The 25169-nt window shown below is 42.0% G+C and overlaps 1 protein-coding gene across 1 annotated transcript in view; it reads right to left on the bottom strand.

Annotated features, from left to right (window-relative positions):
* The window catches only part of MYO3B (myosin IIIB), a 415159-nt gene extending 390295 nt beyond the window's left edge, over nt 1-24864 (bottom strand). The window contains exons 1-5 of the mRNA XM_047770247.1: nt 24860-24864; nt 24615-24664; nt 21989-22034; nt 9616-9799; nt 8661-8795 (exon numbers count right to left, since the gene is read on the bottom strand). Of these exons, the coding sequence (XP_047626203.1) occupies nt 8661-8795; nt 9616-9799; nt 21989-22034; nt 24615-24664; nt 24860-24864 (420 nt within the window). The remainder of the gene's footprint in view (nt 1-8660; nt 8796-9615; nt 9800-21988; nt 22035-24614; nt 24665-24859) is intronic.
* Between the last annotated feature and the right edge of the window lie 305 nt (nt 24865-25169).

Raw genomic sequence — 25169 nt, 5'->3', positions numbered from 1 at the left:
TTGTTTTTAGGGCCACACCCACAGCACACGGAAATTTCCAAGCCAGGGGTCAAATCAGAGCTATAGCTGCCGGCCTACACCACAGCCAGAGCAATGCAGGATCCCAGCTGCATCTGCAACCTACGCCACAGCTCACAGCAACACCGGATCCTTAACCCACTGAGGGAGGCCAGGGACCAAACCCGCATCCTCATGGATACTAGTCAGGCTTGTTACCACTGAGCCACAACTGGAATGCCTCAACTTTCTTTGTATTTCAATTATGTCTCATGTGACCCTGAAAGGGCACATACCATTCAATGTTCAATCTAATACCCTCTTGCACAATGAATGCATTTTCATGATTCATAGAGTAGTCTTAAAAGCTAAGCTTTTGACAGACATGAAATAATTTTCTCAGGACTCCCCAAATTAGATTCTGTATTTCAAGGAACAAAAATTGGAGAACTGACCACAGAGTCAAATGATGATCATGGAAGAATGTAGGATGTGACATAAGGGAAGTTCTCACTCCGCAAAAAGAAAAGCCCTGCTGGGGCCGAAGGCATGGCACTTGGAGAGGCTGGGAGAGTAAGATTAGTGTGAGGATGCGCCCTCTTGGCGGGGGGGGCTTTATAAAGGGATAATGGTTATGAAACATCATCTCTTGTGAACGTCTTTTTAGGGACACCCCCTCACAGGAGCCGCATACCAATCAAAGGGTGTCCAGGCTGAGTGGGAATGGCAGTCAAGTATGGTGAGGCCCACTGAGCCTGGGGTTCTAACAGCTCCCTTGAGCCTGCTCATGACTTGCAGGAGACTCAGTTGTATGCTCCATTTGGGGACAGGCACAAGGCTGGAGTCTGAATGAGAAGGAAAGAGATAAGAGGGTGTATCAGGGACCTGGGGTGACATCAAAGGCAGACAGGAGGAGGACTTAGAGGGCACCACACAAGTGGAGGCACCGGCCTTCACTGCCATGGCTTTACATGAGCATCTGCTGTATCCAGATTCAAATGTCAAGAGAAGGTAAGCGGAAGAGGGAAAAAGAAAACTATTAAACAACTGAATCCTTACCCAAATGACTAAGCTTTGAACGAGACTGTAAATTGGGGTATAAATTGCAGAATATGCCCCTTCCCCACAACGTCACCCAGTGGACTAAGTTTAACAGAATGAGTTAACATCAGTGTCTCTTCCAGGAAGGCTGGGCGCTTAAGAACAAAGTTGAGTTTCATTATGGAAAAAAACTTACCTCTGTGTTTCCAATAGCTAGTGACTGTCCAGTTTATTACCCATGACTCAGCCATGAATACAACACAGCCCCTGCTCACCACCAGGAATGGACACACGAGTAATGAGTGTGGCACGTGGAGGTAAGGGTGTGCCCAAGGGAGTGTGGAGGCACCAAAGAGAGAACAGCAACTTTTGCTGCACTAGGGCGAAGAGGGAATAGTCTGGGAAATCCTCCCAGAAAATAAAACATATGCAATGAGTCTGAAGGACAAAGGAGTTTATGGCAGGCGAACAAGCAGAAGAACACCCCTGGAAACGGAACATCATGTGAAAGGAAGAGACCACAAAAGAATGGGGTGTGGGGGTCTGTCTGACTGTGTGTCTGAGTCTGTATGTCTTTGAATTCTGAATACTCTGCGACTGTTGTGACAAAGGGCCAGACTTCTAGAGCATGGAGATGGGAACAAGGAATGACAGCGGCACCCGCCAAGGAGTTCAGGCTTTATTACCATTCATACCTGTGTTATAATACCATAATATACCATCAGAAAGGCATGGTAAGCTACCGACAGGTTTCAGGCAGAAGGTCTGTTTAGATTTTTAGGAAGATGACCTTGGTAGCAGATTGGAGGGTGGGCAGAACAGGAAGACACGGGGAGCTGGACACCTGTTAGGATGTGCTGAAGCAATCAAGAAAAGCAGAGCCAAAAAGTCCAGAGTCCTGGGAGTTCCCACTGTGGTGCAGGGGAAACGAATTTGACCAGGACTCATGAGGATGTGGGTTCGATCCTTGGCCTCGCTCAGTAGGTTAAGGATCTGGCGTTGCTGTGGCTGGGCTGTGGCCAGCAGCCATAGCTCCGATTCGACCTCTAGCCTGGGAACCTCCATGTGCTGTGGGGTCAGCCTTAAAAAGCCAAAACAAACAAACAAACAAAACCCAAAAACCAAAAAACAACAAAAAAAAATCCAAAGAGTTAGGGACAGATAGGAGAGGCTTTTATGAGACAGAATTGACAGGAATTTCTGAACAACTGGACAGAGAAAGTGAGGAAGAGACAGAATCTAGAGATCTTGTGAAAATAAGAATACCAATAAAGTTCTTTGATCCTCTAAAGTCACAGCAGTAATAGACATGTAAGGCACTGGAATACCTTCATCTGAATCACTCCTCAGCCTGGCTCCCATCTCGGGGAGACACATGCTTTACCGAATTACAAGTGCACTATTAAAATTCTAGCCAGAGAAAATTTAAATGAAATGCTGGGTGATGATTCAAGCTAACTCAACCCTGGAATTTTCCCCTCAAGCCTCACTGTCGTCTCTCTCCAGCCCTACTTTAAATTTGCCCACCTCTTCGACAGGAGCCTGTTCAGTGGCATTTTATATAGGTAGCCAACCTACAGACTTTCTTCACAGCTCTAGAACCCATGAAGGGATTAAGGGCAGCCATTTTGTCAACAGAATCAAAACTCAGCTGTAGGAGTTCCTGTCATAGCTCAGAGGTTAGCAAACCCAACTAGCACCCATTAGGAAATGGTTTCGATCCCTGGCCTCGCTCAGGGGGTTAAGGATCCAGCGTTGCCGTGAGCTGCAGTGTAGATTGCAGACACGGCTCGGATCCTGTGTTGCTGTGGCTGTGGCGTAGAACGGCGGCTATAGCTCCGACTGGACCCCTAGCCTGGGAACCTCCATATGCCACAGGTTTGGCCCTAAAAAGACAAAAAGACAAAACAACAACAACAACAAAAACCAGCTGTAGATATAAGAACAACAAAAGGATCAGCCTCAGTTGGTGCCTTTTGTTCACTAATATCAGAGTTTAAGAGCTGTCTGACTTCTTATGGTTCACAGAAACATATAATTAAACTGTTCAGGGCCCCTTTAGAGAAAGCAGCTCTGTGAAGCTGACAGACCCACCAGCAAGGTTTTAAAGGGCCACCCGTGGGTTATAGAGAAAGGATGGAGGGTACTTAGCTATAAAAAAGGCAAGCAGGTACACAATGACAGTGGCCTAATCAGAGTAAATATTCAGTGAAATGGATATTTTAAAAGCATGACAAGGAAATATATATAAATGCATAAAATGAAACCATCCCCTTGGAGTTGTAAAAAGGCCACCAAGCCTCCTACTCCACCCACCCTGCAGGTTGGCACCTGCGGCTTTCATTCCCGCCCCCTCTACCAGCCACCAGCCTCAAACACAGAGGTGTGTCTTCAATCCTGCATTCCTCCCTACGCCCTCAGTGCTCAGGAAGTGTGGCAGCTGGATGCATCTAGAATGTAATGAGCATTTTGCTCCAAACCAAGAAAAATAGAAAAATCATTTACATTCCACATCTATTTTCCAAAACGCCGTTGAATATTGATTCAATCACAGTATGTGCATTTGCTAAGATGGTCATAATTTCAAGCAATAAAATGTTCCTTGCTCAATAAGCCATCAACTTGCTTCCACGTTATTAAAGATTGGCCCATGCAACACAATCACCAGACCTTTATTCTAATCGAAGTTCCAGCTTTCAAGTAGAGTCTGTACCAGCATGTTGATGTGCCCCTAGTCAGATGGCAGAATTAAGAGGCATTTTTCAGTGCCCTTTTGTTCAGGAGACTTTCTCTTTCCAGGGTGTTAGGTTCTATAGAGAGCATAAAGCAAAAGTCAAAGACTGTCAAAATTACTCTAGAAGATGCCTGAGGGGGTACAGTGTTGGACACTGACCACCTCTCAGTAAGGTCAAAACAACGTACTTTTCCTCCACACTGTTGTGTCTGATTGTGTTCATTTTATCAATACAGGTAAAGTCAGCTTGCACCTGGAATAATGAAAACTATGTCACTTGAAACCCTAGAGTTCCAGTCGGGGTGGGAAGATGCAAACATGAGGACAGGTAGGAGGGCCCCCAGACTCCCACCTATCACTTCAGTCTCTCTCCAGGGCACATGTGTCAACTGGTGGGTGGGCAGAAGCACCCAGGTGCCTTAGCTTTCTCACACTCTCTTGCTTTTGCTGGACACATATATAGCACACAAATATAGGATGACCATTCAGTCTCTTCTCCAAGTTTTTTTCCTTCTCTACTCCCCAGGGTTCTGTACCTACCTCCCGACCCCCGACCCCAGTGACTCATTCTAGAATCCTGCCAGAACTTGCCATCAGAGTCACTATACAGTGCTTCAGGGCTTTCTAATCATCTCTGGCCAACCAAAACTTACCAGTGCTAGCTAGGTTCCAGGCCATCAGAGTCCTGCCATGACCCTAATTTGTTACTGTGAGAAAGCTGACTCATGTCACAATATCGGTGGGTGAAAATGATTTAAAGTGTTTATTTGCAATGATATTGGGGCCTAGACTGGACTTTCTAGGGCCTTACATAAATGCAAAAACTGAAGAGAAGTATCTTTTTTCCCCTTCTTAGATACCAAACTTACACATAGATTTCTGAGAGTAAAAATAGGTTAAAAAATAACTCTTTTATCTGGTTTAAAAATATAAGGAGTCTTTCTTCTACTCTATCTTCTTACTAACACTGTAAACCACTTCTTTGAATATGTGATTCATGCTAAAACTAATAGTATTTACCTACTGAAAGTTTTATACCGAAAGGAAAAAAGAAAATATATTTCATGTCTTAGTACATACCAAGTATTTTTTTCTGAGTATGGCACTTTTCTTAAAGGTCCAATTTCTCATTATAATTTCATTTAGGTGAGAAATAGGACTTACAGCCTTTTCAAGTTTAATAGTAACTTAGAAAAAAACTTATTCACAAAATTTCCAAAACATTATAATGTATGAGTGTTTACTTGCCCTATCTTTCTCATATAGTAGGTGTCTCATGAAAGAAAGCTTTGGTTTGCTTTCTGCTAACGATTGGTAATTAATTTCAAAAATGACATTTTTATTTGCTTTTGTTTTCAGACTTGTGGTGATTTAAGAGGTTTATTAATAACATTTTTCTATCCTCTAGAATTGCTCTGTGAAAAAGCTTCTCACTGGTCCTTTCATCACATCCGACAAGGAAAGTGCAAGGCAACATAAATTTAATCTCAATATACAGGATGAGGGGAGCAATATTAAACAGATTATAATTTTATTGCAAAAGTCTCCTAAAGCGCTCTTTAAAAAGTTGCAGAGCAAGCAACATGGCCAAGGTGTTGTTTGGACTGCCATTATCTTCCAGCCGTGTATGTGTGTGTGTGTGTGTGTGTGTAATCAGGAACTGCTGCCACCCCAACCAGAGACCCCACGACTGTGTCCTTAGAACCTGGGAGACAGCATCACGAGCAGTGGCTGCACATGATGGGAGAAAAGTGCTGAAGTGTGATTCTCCTCCAGTCCTGCAGTGGAACGTGTCATAGGGCTGTTAGGCAAGTCACACCTTCTCTGGGTCTCTGTTCCTCGACTGAACAATAGGAGAGTGACCTAAAGGATGGCCAGGGTTCCTGCCAGCTCTAGGAGACAGGAAATCCATGTGTCTGTAAGTATACTGGGGCAATATGGACCTACCTAACCCCCAGGAGCCTGACATAGGTGACCTATCCCAACACAGTTAAGGCCAAGGACATCTGGTTCCCCATACTACCAACTCTGGCATGAGCCAACACGACCTGCAAAAGGCATAATAATATTAGCATATTGGATTACTGAGGTATGAATAATTCAGCGTGCCAGAGCAGCCTCATTATCTGCATGTAATCATCCTGAGAAACCAAGAGACAGTCTGAAGGGGAGCATGTGCGCAAGTCTCAGTTCATTGTTCTTGGCTCCTTCTCATCTTTCAATGCCATGTGTGGCCCTTTCTGGGGCTGATGTTTCATCACACCTCATCAGGAAGAGCATTTATTCTCCAGCTAGTGGCAGATCTGAGCAGCACACCTGCCCTCCTGGCCACATGAAGGGAGGTAAAGTCCATTTTTAGGCTCTGGGAAATGCCTGGAAGTTCCAATTTTCTGTCTGAATGCAGAGTCTTTTTGAGTCAGGGGTAAAATAAAAAGAAACTAAGACCTCTTGGCCACTGCACTTACATTATTAAATTATAATGAGGTTTTTTTGTTTTTTGTTTTTTGGGTTTTTTTTTTTTTTTTTTGCTTTTTAGGGCCACAGTAGCAGCATAAGGAGGTTCCCAGGCTAGGGTCCAATCAGAGCTATAGCCGCCGGCCTATACCTCAGCCACAGCAACAGCAACGCAAGGTCCGAGCTGCGTCTGCGGTCTACCCCCCACAGCTCATGCCAATGCCAGATCCTTAACCCACTGAGTGAGGCCAAGGATTGAACCCACAACCTCATGGATCCTAGTCAGATTTGTTTTCACTGCGCCACAATTGGAACTCCTATAATGAGGTTTAAAATACAAAGACCACAGAGCTTAATAAGAATATAATCAGAGACCCTAGAAACGATACTTTCCATGTCTCATGAAAATCAGCATTTAAAAAATTAATGTTATTCTAGAGTTTCATTGGCAAGGTAAAATCTGTAATACTCTTGGGGGGACAATAAAATCCAAAAGATGATGCTCTGAGAATGTGTTATATGACTTAATCATCCAACTAAACAGACAAAAGTGATTTCTGAAAGCCAAAACCCCTTATATCCTTTTATTCTGATGAAGGCAACTGATGTGACAGAAATGTTCAAAACAGTTTCCCTGAAGATTATCCCATTTGAATATAACAAATGAATTCACCATACATGGTTGCTATGGCAACCAGTATATATGGTCCCATTCCCAGGCCCTCCCAGAGCCAGGCAGAAGGTTTCTACGAGAGACCCCAGACAGTGAATGGAGGGCTGGCCTCTCTTTTGTTGCTTTTCCCTTAAAGCTTTCACATATGTCTCTGCGCTCATGGATCACAACTGTGACCTAAGGCATGAAGGCTGGTTCAGGGGGGCAGAGTCCAGAAGAGATCGAGTGGGCCCAGCAAACACAAGACAATACAATAGACCTGTCCTAATAGACTCATTTTATATGTTGTCATTTTGTCTTGGCCATTTTAGTCCCATGAAGAAACTGTACTTGTGGGGATGAACACTTTTTTTTTTTTTTGTCTTTTTGCCATTTCTTGGGCTGCTCCCACAGCATATGGAGGTTCTCAGGCCAGGGGTTGAATCGGGGCTGTAGCCACCGGCCTACACCAGAGCCACAGCAACCCAGGATCCAAGCCGCGTCTGCAACCTACACCACAGCTCACGGCAACGCTGGATCCTTAACCCACTGAGCAAGGCTAGGGATTGAACCCACAACCCCATGGTTCCCAGTCGGATTTGTTAACCACTGCGCCACGACGGGAACTCCAAGGGACGAACACTTCTGCATCCAGTTACACGCATTCATTTCCATTAACAAGGGAGAAAAACTGGCAAGACTATAGTGAATATAGTGCTACTCCCTTCAAATTCTCTCTTCAGAGCAGATGCTGCCAGGAATGTTAGCTGCTCCCTGCTCCCAACAGTACCTCTCACCAGGAATGGTGCCCAGCTAAAGGGAACTGCCTCCCCTTCCAGGATGGGAGCCAGTGATTGGCTGATGCAGAGATACAATCCAAGACAACCCTGCAAGAGCTTCATCTCTCTGAGGATGGGCTGAGACCTTTGTTGCAACCATACTGCTGTTCAGTGTCTCCCTTGCCCAGTCCCATCTTCCTCACTTCCTTCCAGGTCTAGCCCCTGCAAGAACTCACCAATGAACGTGCCATACACAGTTCTCAGAATCTGTTTTCGGGGAATCCAAAATAAGACGAGGATTAATGAACATAAATGGACTGATTCAAGCTTGGCGACCAAGTGAACCTCAGAGTAACAATTTTGGAAAATGAGTTGCAATCAATTAGAACATGTTTTCTTTCTTCTTTTTGTTTTGTTTTGTTTGTTTGTTTTTTGGTTTTGTTTTTTTTTTTTTGGCTTTTCTAGGGCCGCACCCATGGCATATGGAGGTTCCCAGGCTAGGGATCTAATTTGAGCTGTAGCTGCAGGCCTACACCAGAGCCACAGCAACGTGGGATCCGAGCGGCGTCTGCAACCTAAACACCACAACTCATGGCAATGCCGGATCCTCAACCCACTGAGCGAGGTCAGGGATCAAACCCACAACCTCATGGTTCTGAGTCAGATTCGTTAACCACTGAGCCATGGCGGGAACTCCCTAGGAACATGTTTTCTGTGAAATGTTCTCAGCTTAGGATAGAAAATAATCTTTCCCAACTATATGCCTGCATTCATTCTATTAGAAAAAGATGGCTAAACTTTAAAAGCAGAGAAAAGTGAACCTTCTTAGCCCACAGCCTACCTATAAGAATGTGGAAGAGGACACCACATCTTGTAAGGTACCTGCAACATACAGGAGGAACCAACTCCCCAAATATGTGTGTTACACTATTTAGGCAACAACACATCTGCTTCCTCCTGGCTCTCTGTTTGAATCCACGGTTACCCAACGGGGGCCTCTTACCTCCAGGACCAGCCACAGCTGTCCTCCCACACAGTGATCTGCTTTGTAAAACATCCCATAGAATTTTACAACGTTGGGATGATTTGGAAGAAACTGCAAAATGTTGTATTCTGCCTCAATCTCTTCATCCATATCCTACATAAGATTAAAAAAAAAGAAAAGAATGCATGCTGGATTCAGTATAATGTATGAGGAAGGGTACAGGAATGAAATCATGACTAAGTAAACACTTAATAAAGCATATTTAGTCTCTCTCTCTCTCTTTTTTTTTTTTTTTTTTCTTTTTAGGGTTGTACTCACCGGCATATGGAGGTCCCCAGGCTAGGGGTCTAATCAGAGCTACAGCTGCCGGCCTACAGCTCAGCTCACGGCAAAGCTGGATCCTTAACTCACTGAGCGAGGCCAGGGATCGAACCCACAACCTCATGGTTCCTAGTCAGATTAATTTCCATTGCGCCACAATGGGAACTCCAATAAATCTTTCGTTTAAAATTTAAAAATATCTGAATTTTCAAAGCAGTTAAGGAGAAGTACCTCAAAGAGACCCAACCAGGATAGGATACTTATAACCTCACTGTGCAAACAGTGCACAGCATTCTAACTTCAGCATTCGGTGCCAGGATGCTAGGCTAGGATGCCTGAACACCACAAGTCCAGGCCACTTGGTAACTTACAGAGAGACCAGCCTCTGTATAAGCCCAATATGCCACTCTTTCTAAGAGAATAATTTTTGAAGAGCCCAGAGGTCAAAACCAAAACAGTAAAATGGACAAAAGAAAAAATCAAGGGGGATTTTAACCCCAAGCAGAGTCCCTTCATTCAGATGGGCTGAAGAGTCACAGCTCATTTTGAGATTTCATGCCAGGTTTCATTATTCCTAGCACCAAGAAAGAAGTTGAAAGCTCAATGTGCATGCAACACCATATTGTGGTTATAGTTTATAAGTGGTACTTACACTGATTGGATCTAGAATTTTTACTGCAGCCAGGCTCCCATCTCTCTTGTTAGTTACCTTATAGACCTTGCCATAGGTGCCTTTGCCTATGGTCTCTATAATTTCCCAGGTATCTGTGGGATCTGGAAGCGATTCAAATCGAAGCATTGTGGAGTTGTAATGAAACAGTCCGTACAGATGTTTCCTGGTGGGAAGAAAAGTTTGTTACGTGACACAGATCACAAGATTTGCAACAGTGGGCTTTTGAAACAAGAACATTTTTATTTTTTAATCAGCAACCTTGTAGTACATTGCTTGTTTTTATTTTCCCCCTTTTTTTTAAGTAGTTTGTTTTTTTTTTTGTTTTTTTTTTTAGGGATTTGAAGCCTCCTTAAGAAATGAGGGTAGAAGACAGGGGTGGGCAACATGACTCAGAAACTCTTTAAGGAGTTTCCGTTGCGGTACAGTGGAAACAAATTCAGGTAGCATCCATTAGGTCGCAGGTTTGATCCCCGGCCTCGCTCAGTGGGTTAAGGATCTGGCGTTACCATGAGCTGTGGTGTAGGTCACAGATGTGGCTCGGATCCTGCGTGGTTGTGGCTGTGGCTGGCAGGTGTAGCTCTGATTCGACCCTTAGCCTGGGAACCTCCATATGTCATGGGTGAGGCCCTAAAAAGCAAAAACAAAAAAACAAAAAACAAACAAAAACCTTTAACCACACAGCTCTAAGAGAGGAGATTATATCAACTGAGGAGGACATAAAAGGGCCAAAGAGGATGTCCAGTCATGACAAGACAGCCATCATTCTAGGTTACTGAGTGGTGGATGCTGCTGCTGAGGAAAATGGCTGAAGGCCAGCAGGTCTAGGATCTTTGTGGCCAGGTTATAGTAACTGTGACCAGGCCTGCCTGATGGTCACTAGAAACCAGTATCCTACATCCATGTGCTAAGTCTGGGCTGTTAGGAAGGAAGATCTGGTACCAGGCGTTGAAACTGTATACAAACCCCTGTGTCTCTGTGCTCTGAAGAAAAGGGCTTTTGTTTAGTCTTTCAGACCTCCCTCGAGTCTCAAAAAGTTAGCTAGCTCAAGTGTTAATGATTAGGAAATGTGAAGATGTAGCAACACAGAATAGCTGTTGAGGGGGGAAACTGGTAACAGTTTAGACTGTAAATGCACCACAGAGCAGAAGCACCCAACTCCTAGTCCTCTGAAAAATACAGATAAAGGCATGACATATATTCCTAAATTGTTTTTATAGGAAGCCAACTCCCATCAAATGAAAACTGCTGACTACAAGCACATAGACCCTAGAGAGGCTGAAACCAGAAGGCTGATGATGTTTGAAACTTTACCTTGATGCCAATCAAGCTGAGAACTGAACACAAGCTGACCACATATCCTGCACCCCCTCTCTCACACTGCCTTTAGAATTTAAAAGCCCTTCCCTGAAAGCCACCAGGGAGTTGACTTTTAAGCATGCTCTCCTTGCTTGGTGCCCTGCAATAAATGCTTTCTTTCCTTCACCATAACCCAGTAAAATAGATTGGCTTTACTGCACAAAGACAAGCAGACCCAAGTTTGGTTCGGTAATAGCACCAGTCAGTGCACAGTATCCCCTGCCATCCAGGTGTTGGGTCCTGCAAGGATTAACCAAGCCCAGACCCCAACCATACAGCAACAGCCTAGTGTGGGAATCACACTGAGGGCTTAACCAGAAGCTGCAAACTCACTCTGCCTTAGCAGTACTCTTTTTAATAAGGACACGGCCCTGTGGAGTTTAAGTACTTTCCAGTATCAGCAGCAAGACTGGCAGGCAAACAAAGTCACCAGAGACTGGTCCCATGAAAAAGCCCCTTCAAGTTCAGTTGCTCCCAGCCTAGAAGAGGGGTCCCAACCCCAGTTTGCTTCAAACCCCAGCGGAGGGGCCATCAGGCTCCAACCAGAAGAGCCACAGCATCCCATCCCCACACCATGGCTTGGTGTCCACCCCAGGGAGCATGTCTATCTCATGCCGGGCAAGCCAATTTGCACTTCTAATTCTAATCATCTTTTAGACTGCATTCTCTCCAGACACAGTCTCTTGACTTGGAACAAAAATCCAGTTTTTATCCTTATCCTTTCGGATGGGGACATTTCAAAATTATTGTAAACCATCACCAAAACAAAACAAAACCTTGAGAGCTGTGTGGTTGATACTGGAAGGGAATCTGTCTTTCCAGAATTCACCTGGCAGGCATACCATGCTCTAAAGGGACCCAGAACCAGCCCCTTAAGAGCCCAGGCCAGGGGTCACCTTGGAAGGAGAAGCTGACCTTAAAAGGTCGACTGGTCAAACAACTCCTGCCTTTCATCTGCTGGTTTCAAGATTCCAAGGAACTCTAATCTTTCATCCCAGCCAGTGTTTCACAAAATCAATCTTTCTCACCATATGCTTCACAATTTTTGCCATATGTGTACATCACCTGTGCTCTTATTTACTACATACATTTAAATTACTTGCTTTTTCATATAAATAAATGTCTTTTACAGGTACTTTATATCCCTACTGGTAGTTAAATCATTTGCCATATATCAAAATTACTGCAAAAAGATGATTATGCTAAAAACAATAGTTGTTCAAGTCCAGCCAGATACTGCTGCCCCTGCTCTTTCAGGAAGCGGGAGATCACAGAGTGATGGGGTGGAATTAAATACCACTACAAGCTTTTCCCTTAACATCATCTGAAGACATGAAAAAGAATTAGCAAGGGAAAATTTAGTCCCTATGTGATTCAGTGTCCTTTATTGCAAGGTCAGCAACACCTCTCAACACCTTGAAAACTGTTCTAGGCTCAGCTTCTACAAGAGCAAAAAGCAGGACCAGCTGAGGATGCTGGTCAAGGCCAGACAAGTGGAGGGAACTGAGATATGCTTCCCAGAGAGGAGAATCTGGCCCATCATCCTAGAGAGAACTGCTGGACACTTACCAGGATGGTCCCTGTGGCCCCACCAGGAGAGCCACCTGCACCTGGGCTCAGTGCCGTGACACAGAGTTGAACTGCCCTGACCAGCCCTGAGACTTGCCCAGTGACTCACCTCCCTGGGCCTCAGTTTCTTCATCAGCATGATGGGGCCGCCGCTGCAACCCACTTCACAGCATTGCTATAAGGATAAGGGGATGACGATAGAATAACATGAGCATGGAGAATGCTCGGCAAGTGTCACCTGCCACCACAAAGGCACAGCACCAAGTTCTGCTTGGCAATAGGCAAGGCTTAACATGCTTTCCTGTTTTGTTTTATTTTAGCCGCAAACCCAATGAGAACTAAATTAGTTTTGCTCCAATCAGTTATTAGTTTCAGACAAATGGCTGGACTTGAGTGTGAGCAAATGAAATTAAATCATAGAATGTGGCAGCTGAGAAGACCCTGGAGGCCATGGAATCAAGTGGTTTTCTAATGATTTTTGGCCACAACACCCTTCTGTTAAATTAAATCGCACTTAGAATGCTGATGGATACACTGAGAGAAGCAGTCTGCTCTGGCTGAGGCAGGCTGGGGAAGCAAGCGTGGGGACCGGCAGGGTGAGCAGCCACCCTGGTTCGCCTGGGGCTGCCTCAGCCTAGCACTGAAAATCCCATATCCTGGGAAACCTCTCAGAACTGGGCAAATTGGGATCGTCTGTCACCCTCATCTCTGCGGCCTCCTCAGAGCATTAGAAAATCACTGACTAGTGTTGAAGTGAACAGGGAACTATGTCCAACCTCTTGGGTTAGAACATGATGGAAGGTAGTATGAAAAAAAAAAAAAAGAATATGTATACATGTGACTGGGTCACTTTGCTGTACAGCAGACATTGAAGGGACATTGTAAATCAACTATAATTTTAAAAAGCTTTATTAAAAAAAAGACAAAGAAAATTATTGACAAAGTATCCTCCATCACCACCACTTCACCCCCTGTTATGGGCTAATTATACACCCCTGTACCTCAGAATGTGACAGTACTTGGAGATAGGGCCTTTAAAGAGGTAATTAAGGTAAAATGAGGTTATGGGGTGGGGGTGGGGCTAATCCATAGGACTGATGCCCTTGAAAGAAGAGATTAGGGCACAGACACGCACAGCGGAAAGACCATATGAAGACAGAGAGAAGATGATCATCTGCCAGCCAAGGGGAGGGACCTCAGAAGGAATCAACCTTGCTGACACCTTGATCTTGGACTTCTAGCCTCCAGAACTGTGAAGAAATCAATTTCTGTTGTATAAGCCACTCAGTCTGTGCTACTTTCTTATGGCAGTCCTAGCAAACTCACAGACTCTCAAGTTACAGGTGAAGAAACTGAAGCCCCGATTGGTAACAAGAGTGGTAACATGGTGGCAGTACAGGAATGGGAATTCAGGCCTCCCCGGGCCCAGGACCTTGGTCCCAGAGAATAGAATGAAGGGAGTCAGCTGATAGCAATGCTTCTCTCTGACCAAAACTGCGCCAAATACTGAAAAGTTCTGCAGAGGAAATACCCTTCCACATGGAGGACCCTCACGGACCTAATGGACAGCAGTCTCTGTTCCCTGCAAAACAACAACAACGTGCCAGAGGGCTCCATGTCCAGCCAGCACCAATAATGGGTAAGTGGAGGGCAGACCAGTTGGGTTCCATGGCCACGCCCATCATGTTGATCTGGGCACTCAGCGACAAGGTTAAATAAAGGTGCAGTAGGACAGGTCACACTAATAGGGTTGCCAGTCTTCTGTCTATTAAATCAATACCTGACTCTATAAACTCCTTGATGATTGATTAAATAGTCAGCCCAAACAGTGGCCATTGATAGAGCCTATAAAGGTGTTGATAATCTGCTCAGGAGAGGCAGCTGCAGCAGCCCTTCAGGCAGCCAAAAAGCCGCTCCTGGTTGGGACATTAACCTTGAGGTAGACTGTACTTCTGTACTTCTGCCTGTGTCTGCAGCTGGGGTCTCATGGAATTAGTCAGGGTTGACCAAAGAAGGGCCAGGAGCAGCATGACATAAGAGGAATGAACTTGGGACTTCAGGGCTCTGCAGAACCCTCAGGAGTCCTCACGGAAGTACCCGAGATTACCGCTGTCCCCTAATGGGGCCTCTGTCATTCACATGGACACAAAATGAAAGGATGACCTCAGGAAGCTAGAAAACTCAAGTCACACAGGCTACTCTCATTTGCAAAACAAATAGAAGGATGAATCTATCTGGGAAGACGTGAGTGATAGCACTTGTCAGCACAGGGGAGTCTCATGCAGTTTACAAACCAATTTCCAAGTCCTGTGGGCCTGCACATGTCTGTGTGGGCAGCTACTCTAAAGTGAAGAGTTGATGAATACTCTGATTTTGCTTGTAGTAGCATTACATAAGTCAATGCCACAAATGGATTCCTAATCAACATCATTGCTCTCAGAGCAAGATTATGCTCTATCTTCCTGTTGCACCCACACCCTTCCACTACTGGGAACAGCTACTACAAGGCCCAGAGGACATCACCCAGGAAAGACAGCCCCATTCAGTAAATGAGGGTAACACAGGTATGAAAGGAATATTTCCCTATCTTTGTCCACATATCATTATCAACCAAATTTCCAGGAAATACCCAACCTTCTCATTACTTAGGCTGATAGACAGATAGATAAGCAGACAGATATTTAATAAAAGACTTTAAACCACAAGGTCCTACTATATAGCACAGGGAACTATATTCAAGATGTTTTAATAACCTATAATGGAAAAAATCTGAAAAAAATTATACACACACACACATATATATAAGTGAGTGTATGTATCTGAATCATGTTGCTGTACACCAGAAACTAATACAACATTGTAAACCAACTATAGTTCAATAGAAAAAAAAAAGACTTTATCCGTATGGTAGCAGAGTCCCTTGGAAGTTAAAAACAATAGTCTTTTTCTTATTTTGCTTTGTTTTGTTTTGTTTTCAGAAAGCAAACTTCCAGAGTCAGAGGCTGTGTCTCTTCACAGCAGTTGAGGAAGCAGGCTGTCAGGAATATTCTTTCTGTTGATAAGTACAAATGGACTGAACATGACCTCTGTTTGCAACTAACAGCAGGGGCAGGTCTTGCTCCACAGCTCCATATCCCTCTACACCAAGAGGGGCACCATGACCAGGTTACACTTCACATTGCAGTGGGGAGTTTCACATTCGGCTGTAAACTAATAGCACATCTGCTGCTTCATCTTATTGGGATTGAATGTCTGAACAATTTCTTGGGAGTTTTGGTTTCAATGATCAGCAAAGGACACACTTTTAAAAATAAAGCTGAAATATTCCACGGCTATGTTTTGTCAACTGTTATACCATGGAGATTTTAATTCTATGCATTTCTAGCATCACAAAAAGAAAGTAGTATAAATCCTGCTGGAAGTACATTCTGCTACCTAAGAAAGACTATTGTCAAAAAATTAAAGCTGAATCTGACCAAGATTCCAGACTACTAACTTACAGGAATAACACAGGTCAGGGCAACACTCTAGACAATACCATGGGTGTACAATAAGCAAAAATCCAGATTAAATAAGAAACTCCAAGACAAATGATCCAACTTCTCCGAAAACATAAAGAGCAAATAAAAATAAACTGAATACACACTACTATATATAAAACAGATAACAAGGACTTACTGTATAGCATAGGGTAATCTACTCAATATTGTATAATAACCTATATGGGAAAAGAATATGAAAAAGAATGGATAATGTATAGGTATAACTGATTTATTGTGCTGTGCACCTCAAATTAATACAACTTTCCAAGTCAATTACACTCCAATAAAATTTTATAAATAAAGACATAAATAAATAATCAATTGAAAGGGGTAACTGCAGGATTAAAAGAGGCTTAAGATACATACCAAATGTGAAATCCAGTGTGGATTCACAAAAAACAAGCTAAGAAAAATAATAACAGTTAAGAGATAATGAGAACCCTGACTAGTTATTTGGAGATATCAAAGGAGCATTGTTAATTATGTTTTAGTTGTAATAACTGCATTTGTGGTTGTGCTTTTTAAAAAAAAGTCCTTATTTTTTGCAGTGCATCCTGAAATATTTATAGGTACAACAATATGCTGCCTGGAAAAATATGAGGGGAAAAAAATAAGGGGCAAGCATGACACAATACTGACCATGGGGGATTATTATTGAAGCTAGGTACATGGGAGTTCATGGTTATGTTCTGTTTGCTTTTGTGTGTTTTCAGCTTCCTATTATGGAAATCATAAAAAGTTTTTAAAATTCTGAGGAATTAATGTATGTCAGTGTACATTCTGGCATTCATAGACCTGGCCAATCCCACCTCTCCCTGAACTAACCTGAATGATATTATAAAAAGTCGCAAAGTTTCACGTGGGCCAGCACTTTACTCATGTAAGAAAGAGTAAACCACTAATTTAATACCAACAAAAAGCCACCCCTGCATTTGATTCTGAAGCACCCACACTCATACTGTCAGAAAGTCACCTTCCCAATCCACCTCTAGGTGACACAGTCAGCCCCCTTGGTGGCTGATGTCCCAGCCTAGACTGCCGCTAAATGCAGAGCTGTAGTTAGGAGAAACTAATGAACCGCTGAATAGCACAGGAAAATCAATAGGCAGAAGAAGGCAAGTGACCTTCTTCTGTCCGACCAACTCCTGTTCTTTCTTCCTGAAGGAGGAAGAAAGAAAGAACATCAATACACAGACACCGAAATGAACAAAGACTCACCACCATGTGAGAAAAAGAATGTATATATGTGTATGCCTGGGTAGCTCTGCTCTATGGCAGAAACTGGCACAACACTGTAAATCAACTCTATTTCAACTAAAATTAAAAAAAAAAAAAAAGACCGCCACCACAAAGATCTGTGATCTTTTTCATCTGGTCCTTAAAAAAGAAACTGCCCAACAGCATGAAGCTGAATCTGCCCGAGGCTAAACGCAGAGACACACAGAAGAAATACCCACTAACTAGCTGAGTGGGCAGCCCCTAAGGAGCTGGGGAAAGGCCTAGAGGGAAAATCAACAATAGTCCAAGATGAGCCTTGACTTTGGCAATAAAAGAAATCCACAGAACAAATCTCACATAGGGCCCTTAAAACTGATGTGTTTGGTGAAAAAAAGGGGGGAAAAACTAATCCAAAGGAGAACAGTACTCCTGACAAATTCCCTGTTCATTCACCTGTGACTTTTCAGAGGCCCTAAGAGCCGATATACCACAAGGGGTCAAAAGCAAACAGATGAGCTCAGTTCTGCCGGAGCTGAAGTGAGCACTAAGCACCCTCACAGGAAGTATGGCCATTTCTCCCATGTCCTAATGCTCTTTCTTTGTACCTCACCCATCACCTCTTTGGATCAATCAAAAACTCCACTTGGTGATTCTAAGGCAACTGTACACCATCACCCCTTCTTTCAACAATAGGTCACAGACTGAAGTTACCATAAAATTTATTATTTATGCATTAGTAACTAGGTTTTTTTTTCTTTCTCTTTTAGGGAGCTGCAGCTGCCAGCTTATGGCACAGCAATGCAGCCACAGGAATGCGGGATCCAAGCCACATCTTTGACCTACGCTGCAGCTCAAGGCAATGCTGGATCCTTAACCCACTGAACAAGTCAGGGACCAAACCTGCATCCTCATGGATAGTACCTGCAGTTCATTACCACTGAACCATAATAGGAACTCCTATAACTAGTTCTTGTTTTTTAATTTTTTTATTATAGTTAATTTATAATGATTTGTCAATTTCTGCACAGCAAAGTGACCCAGTTATACATATATATATGTATATATACACACACATACACATCCTTTTTCTTACATTATCCCCCATCATGTTCCATCACAAGTGATTAGATACAGTTTCCTGTACTAAATAACTGGATCCCATTGCAGTAACTAGTTCTTAAATACCAATTGTATGCAGGCCATGGGCTAGGTTCTACAAGAAGTATAAGGAAGAGTAAGAAACTCAGCTTTGCTTTTAAGGTTCTAAATTAAAAAAAAAAAAAAAAAAACCTTTATGACTTCTGGGGTGAGAGAGAAGAGTGAAGTCAGGTATCAAGTTTCCCTAAAATTAAATGAATGAACACTCCTAACAGTAAAAAATTAATCCAGCAAACAACAAAAAAGTATAAGCAGTAATCAAACAAAAGAAAGAATATAATTTCATGTCAAAATCTTCAAAAAGTAGCATTTAGGGGAAGTAAGAGATGGAAGGTCCCAGGAATCACTGCTGTCCTCAAGCCCAGCTCCCTTCTCTCGGATGTGTGGTGAGTTTGGGAGAAGGTAATTGGACAAAATTCTGAAAAACCTTAGTAACGCTCCCTATTTAGAGAGATGTAGACAGAGAGGTTGAATTAGCAGCAAGGAAATAAGTCCAGGCTCATCACTTATATATTCAATAAGGATTTATTAAGAACTTTTTGCCTACATTACTCAAAACTAGGCTTTGCGAGTCATTACAAGAAGTAAAAGAAATAATCAGACTCTATTCTAAAACAAGTTACATTTCCAAAGACATGCAGGAAGAGATGCCTCCTGCCAAGTGGAATAATGCTAGCACAGCACTTTAAACAATATTTCACAAAGAAGGACAAAGTCAATATCCATCAAGCATGACTGCCCCTAATGTCCAAGACCCGTACATTAGAGGGCAAAATGAACAGTCCAGACAGATAAAAGTTTCCTAGTAAAATTACTGAATGTCAAGGCAAAGAGAGAATTTTTCAGGTACAGAGGAGACACAGACACACACACATACACACACACTCCAAAACACAGTGAAAAGCAAAAAAACAGAACAAAAAGCTCAGGCTTCTCTCCACACCAAAGCTCAATACAGGAAAATTTGTAATCTATGTGTACAAAGGTCTGAGGGAGATAAAAGTATGAACAGATATTTTTATACTTAACCCAAGTGTTAGCCAATAAAAATAATAATAAACTAAACTTGGGGGGAGGGGAAAGTTTCTTGACTTTCTAAAGATGATAAATGAAGAAATTGAGAGTTAAATATACTGTTTAAAATTATAAAGTTTAACCAATTGAAATGACAATATTAACAAATTATTTTGTTAATGTGTTCATTTTTTCCCTCATCTAAGTCAATAAATAATCGATGAATTGATAAACAGAAGTAAAAATCACTATACAAAGTTATAAAAGGAATCTCTAAAAGGCCACAAAATAGAGGATAAATCTTTGACATTATCATTAGCATGTACACATGCTCATGTAGACACATAATTATACCACATGAAGAAAAAACAACCCATGAGGAAAGAGATAAGGGAAGCACTAAAAATCGAAAATGTAACATGAATTAAGAAACATGGCTGCAAAATTTATTATACCAATAAATATAGGATTATTTTGTGAGAATGAACCAAATCTATAGCGATTTGCACTAAAGTAAACTCTTTAAGAGTCTTTTTTATGAATCAGGAAGATTAAAAGTAAAAAGAGGTCAAAGAAAAGCCAGTCAAATGGTAATGACAACAACAACAAAAATAATCATAGTAGTAATATCAGAAAAGAGTAAATTCAAGGCAAAAATGGCTAAAGAACATAAAATGTTACCAGTACATTCAATAATAAAATTGAGCAATTATATGCATCAAGTACTATTCTATATGCTATATCAAGTACTATTCTATATGTTTAAATCAGTAATGAGTTTCTAAGTTTATAATCTTTATAATCTTCATAAGTGAAAGATTTACAGCTATAAATTATAGTAATCCTTCAGTAATGAAAGCAAATTGTTAAAATTTATAAAAACATAAACTTCTAGAAGACATCAAGAACATACAATAATAGTAACAGATATTGTCAGTCATGACAGAACAAAGAGACAAAATAAAAAATAGGTATCATACAATCAATATGGTGAACGATCTTCGTGTGTGTGTGTGTGTGTGTGTGTATAACTTTTATAGTACTGACCATTTTAATTTTAAAAAGAAAGAGTACATTATTTCACAAGGTAAAGTCTCAATGCATTCTAGGAAAGTGGAATTAGAACTGAATGTTAATAATAAAAACAAGAAAAAGCCCAGATACCCAAAAATTTCAAAGCTCCCTCAGATCTTGATGCAAAGAAAAAAGTTAAAACTAAAATTAGAGTATATAATAAAATAACTGTAGGTTATTGATATTAACCTACCAAAAAACTTAGCAAGCTGGGCTCAAGGCAAAATCTTATAGCATTAAACATTTTACCAAGCCAATTTTAATAAAAATGAATTAAAAAGCATTCTTTTCAAAAAGGTAGGACCTCCCTCATGGCTCACAACATAACTATTCTGTTGGCATTGCTTCTACAGTGCCTGTGGCTAGACCCTTGGCTTGGGAACTTCCATGTGCTGCCAGTATGGGGGGAAAAAAAAAAGAGATGGATCAACAAAATTAACCTAAGGAAAGTATATGAAAAAAATAAAAGCAGAAATTGATGAGTCATAGAACAGAAAAATAATAGAATACATAATTAAAGGTATAGTTCTCTGGGGAAAAATAAAACCTAATAATAAAACAGTTTAGTCAAGAAAAGGAGATTGTTTCTACTAAAAAACAAGATACAACCTCATGGTTCATCATTATAGAGATATTATGTAACAAAACACAATAATTACATAAAATGAAATACCATCTAGCCCCATATAACCACTTAAAGAAGGTAAGTTTTGTTTCAACTAATATGGAAATAATGACAAAATATACAATTACAGGGTTTTTTTAAAGTATTGAAAAACATACAAATTTTGTGTAAATGAAAATAAAATTTACATTCATAGCCATTTTATGAATATGTTTATGTGTAGGTATCTCTCTATAGAAGTGTGTATCTTTTTATATTTTCCAGGCTACAAAACTCAACCTTTAGGGAGAGGTACCAGGAATCAGAGAAGTTGAAAAAGAGAGAAATTAATATAATTTTTAAAAACTTTATACCTGTCTATACTAGTCATATTTTTGCTGAGACGTGTATTATTTATTTTTTAAAACAAACAAGGGATCTCTAAAGAGGAGACAGTTTTGGCCCAGACGCACGCTGGAGTCATGGAAAAGCAGAAACCGCATGCAAGTGTAGAACACATCTTGAGAAGAAAAGCAAAGCAGAGAAGGAAAAAACCAAAGGACCATGCTTGAAAGAGAATTGGTGAGTGAGTTCACTACGGAATTCTCAATCCAGGCCCCCTGAGGCCTGCTGGGCGTTGCTGTTTGTCCTTGAGTATCCATGAAATTTCCTACTGCATTCCTCTAAGAAGCACCCCCAACCCCATTCTCATGAGTCTCTCACAGGCTGGTTTTAGTTGCTAACAACCCCAAGGGAGCCTGGCCCTGTACCCTTGCTGAACATCCAGTGTGATTCCATAGTGGAGCCGAAGCCTTACCTTGCTGAAATAATAAAGCAATCTGAAACATGCACCCTGCAAACTCCTGTGGTCAGTCATGCCTAGCAAGTATGATTTAAATAGAAACTTGTCAAGCAACATTTTACACTTATGAGAAAATTCATGTGGATTTCCATTTCTGAGAATGTTACTCAGACTACTGTGTCTATATGTTACAGGACGTTCTATACTAATCACAAATCACAGAACTGTGCTTTCCGAGCTAGAGGTTAGCTTTTAAAAAGAAATCAGAGCAGTAAACAGTGAGAGGTCAGAGCAAATTAGTACAAATATTAAATATGAACACCCAGAAACACACACAATTAAAAAACACACTGTATAAGCTTGAACAAATTAGAGTAATTAGAAACTAATACAGAAGCAAGTGCATGATATCATGGCAAAGACTGGTAAGAAAGAGACTAGGTCCATTTGTAGGAACTGGCTTCTTCACAACCTGTCTGCACAGGGTTAGATGGAACCCACTCAAATATAGCTCGGATGTCATCTCTTCTAGGCGGACTTTCCTAATCTTACTAGAGGGGCCCTTCCTTAATAGCCTCTCTGTCCCGAATAGTCTCTCTGTCCCACGTGCTTGTTTCTAGCAGTTGTCACATTGACCGGCATTTCCTGTTGACATGTCGGTCTTCTCCACCAGCAAGCCCCAAGAGAACAGAGGCCACATCTTAATAATTTTCTGTCTCATCAGCAAATCCTCATTGTATAAGTGCTCAGTAAATGTTTAATACGGGATAAAAATCAGAACTATAAAACCAATGAGGTTTTCTTACAGTTAAAAAATAAGTGTTGTTTCATAGAACACCAAGAAAACACAGAGAAATAAAACAAGAATATTACAACCCTCATAAAATCCCATATCCAAACATAACCAGTCTTATTTAGTATTACTGCAGATACAAACACACACACACACACACACACACACACACACACACACACTCATACAAAGATGTATGACTATGTTTGTTTTTTTCACAAGGCAGAGGATTTGGTTTCCAGCCAAATCTCCCTACTGAATTTCAATTTCAAAGCTTCCTATCAATCATGAAAGTCAAGGCACTTAATCCTCATCCTCACCCTCCTGGGCATCAACCACTGCTCATGGCCTTTACCTTTTTAAAACACTCCCCCCCGCTTTGTTTTCTTCACATCTTACTTCCTTGGTTCCTATTCTGCCTCTCCACCTGCTGGATCAGCTTCCATTTGCTGATTAATGTGACTGTTGAAACTGAAGTCCTCCCTCAGTCCTCCACTTGTCTTCCAAATGACACATCTACACCCCAGGCTCTCACATCCTAGCAAGTGGCACCATCTTTTCAGCCCTATTTCCCGTCTGAGCCCCAGCCCAGGGTTACTAACTGCTTGCCACGCATTTCCCCTTACTTGCCTCCTCTGATCCTCAAACATATGTAAAACTAAACTGACTGTCTTTGGCGCCTCAAAGCTACTACTCAACTCCCAATGTCCACCAGGGGCCCCATCATTTTTCTGGCAGCCCAAGCCACTGCCTCCCTCTCACATTAGTCACTAAGCCATGTCCATTCTTTGTTCTTGTCTGTCCCTCCTTTCCATCCCCACTGCTGCCACCTCTACGCAGCTTACAAAGGATGCTTACAAAAGCCCTCTAACTTGTCTCCTTTCCTCTAGTTTCCTTTTATTACAACGCCTCATGGACCCTGCAGCCACATACAAACATCCAAAACCATCCATTCATTCATGTCACAACCTTGTTTAAACAAATAACCATGATGGCTCCCTATTGCTAAATTAATTAAAGACCAAATTCTTCAAATAGTTAAGACTTTAGCAACCTAATTGCAGCCTTCCCTTCCTGTCTTAAAACTCCTTTCATTTCCTTGTGTCAAGCTTAAGATGAATTTCAAACCAATTCTTTGCTATTTCCTTTAAGATCCTTGGATGTCTGCACCTCTGTAATTTTGTCCAGATGATTTCTCCTCCCAGGAGTGTTCATTCCACCTCATCTATTAATCCAAAACCCTGCCAGCCCTTGAAAAGTGCCAGCTCATGTCCCCTAATCCCTCCACAAATAGGCAGCGCCTACTCCTCTGAACTCTATGGTGCTCCTATATGATGAGATGCCCTGTGGTGAATAAACCCCAACCCCACAACAGGGCCCCAGGCATCTTAAAGACAGGGACTGTCTAATTCATATGAGTTCCCTCTGCTCTCACATCAGCTGTCACTCAGGAGACATTTGTGAAACACAAGAAGAGGTCGAGTGAAATTAAACAGGGAGAGCTGAATCTTGGAGTCTCAAAGCAATAACTTAAGCTGATTACTGAAGAAAGTATATGCTTTGGTTGAGTCAGGATTGTGGAAAAAACATTCAAGAAAAAAAATTAATGGGGGCTTGCTGTGCTTCTAACAAGAAAGTCCTTCCCTTTGCAGGACTGTCCTGCATATATTAGGGCTGTGCACCCCAGCTCACCATGTGCCAGCCCCCTTCCACTGTGACAGTCACAGACAACCCCCAGCCCTGCTTCCAGACGAGGAGGATTACTAGAAGATGCTGCAGAGTGAGCTGTGGGCACTGGAAAGGGAACTGCTGAACCCTAACAAGACTTGACTGGAACAGAAGAATTACTTCCACAGAGGAGGTGAGAAGAACATGCAACACCACCTATCTTCCTCGTGCTGCGGAGGAAATAAAGCAACAGACAGCCATTCCTTTCCTTTTTTTCCCCCCAATGGGTTCATTTATGCACACACTGGAAAGCTGTGAAAAATAAGATAAAGAGCATGGACTCCAGTTCTGGGTTCATATTCTCAGCTTTTATATCTACTATGCTGGCAAGGGGAGAACTGCTTACCCTTCTGTGCCCCGCTTACGTCATGCGTAAGGGCTGAATGTTGTTTGATCTCTGTATGGGGCACATTTGATTTTCTGATTGGTCTCAGGCAGGATACCTTATTTGCATGGGGAATATGTTATACAAAGGTGGGTGAGGAATGGGCATCATTCTCTCTCTCTCTCTGAAAATGTACTTTCTTTTTTTTTTTTTTTGGCTTTTTGCCTTTTCTAGGGCCACTTCCGCAGCATATGGAAGTTCCCAGGCTAGGGGTCTAATCAGAGCTGTAGCTGTCAGCCTACACCAGAGCCACAGCAACTCGGGATCTGAGCTGTTTCTGTGACCTACAC

Source organism: Phacochoerus africanus, chromosome 3 (genome assembly GCF_016906955.1).
Source record: "Phacochoerus africanus isolate WHEZ1 chromosome 3, ROS_Pafr_v1, whole genome shotgun sequence".
Taxonomy (NCBI): domain Eukaryota; kingdom Metazoa; phylum Chordata; class Mammalia; order Artiodactyla; family Suidae; genus Phacochoerus; species Phacochoerus africanus.
This window is presented reverse-complemented; position numbering and strand designations above follow the sequence as displayed.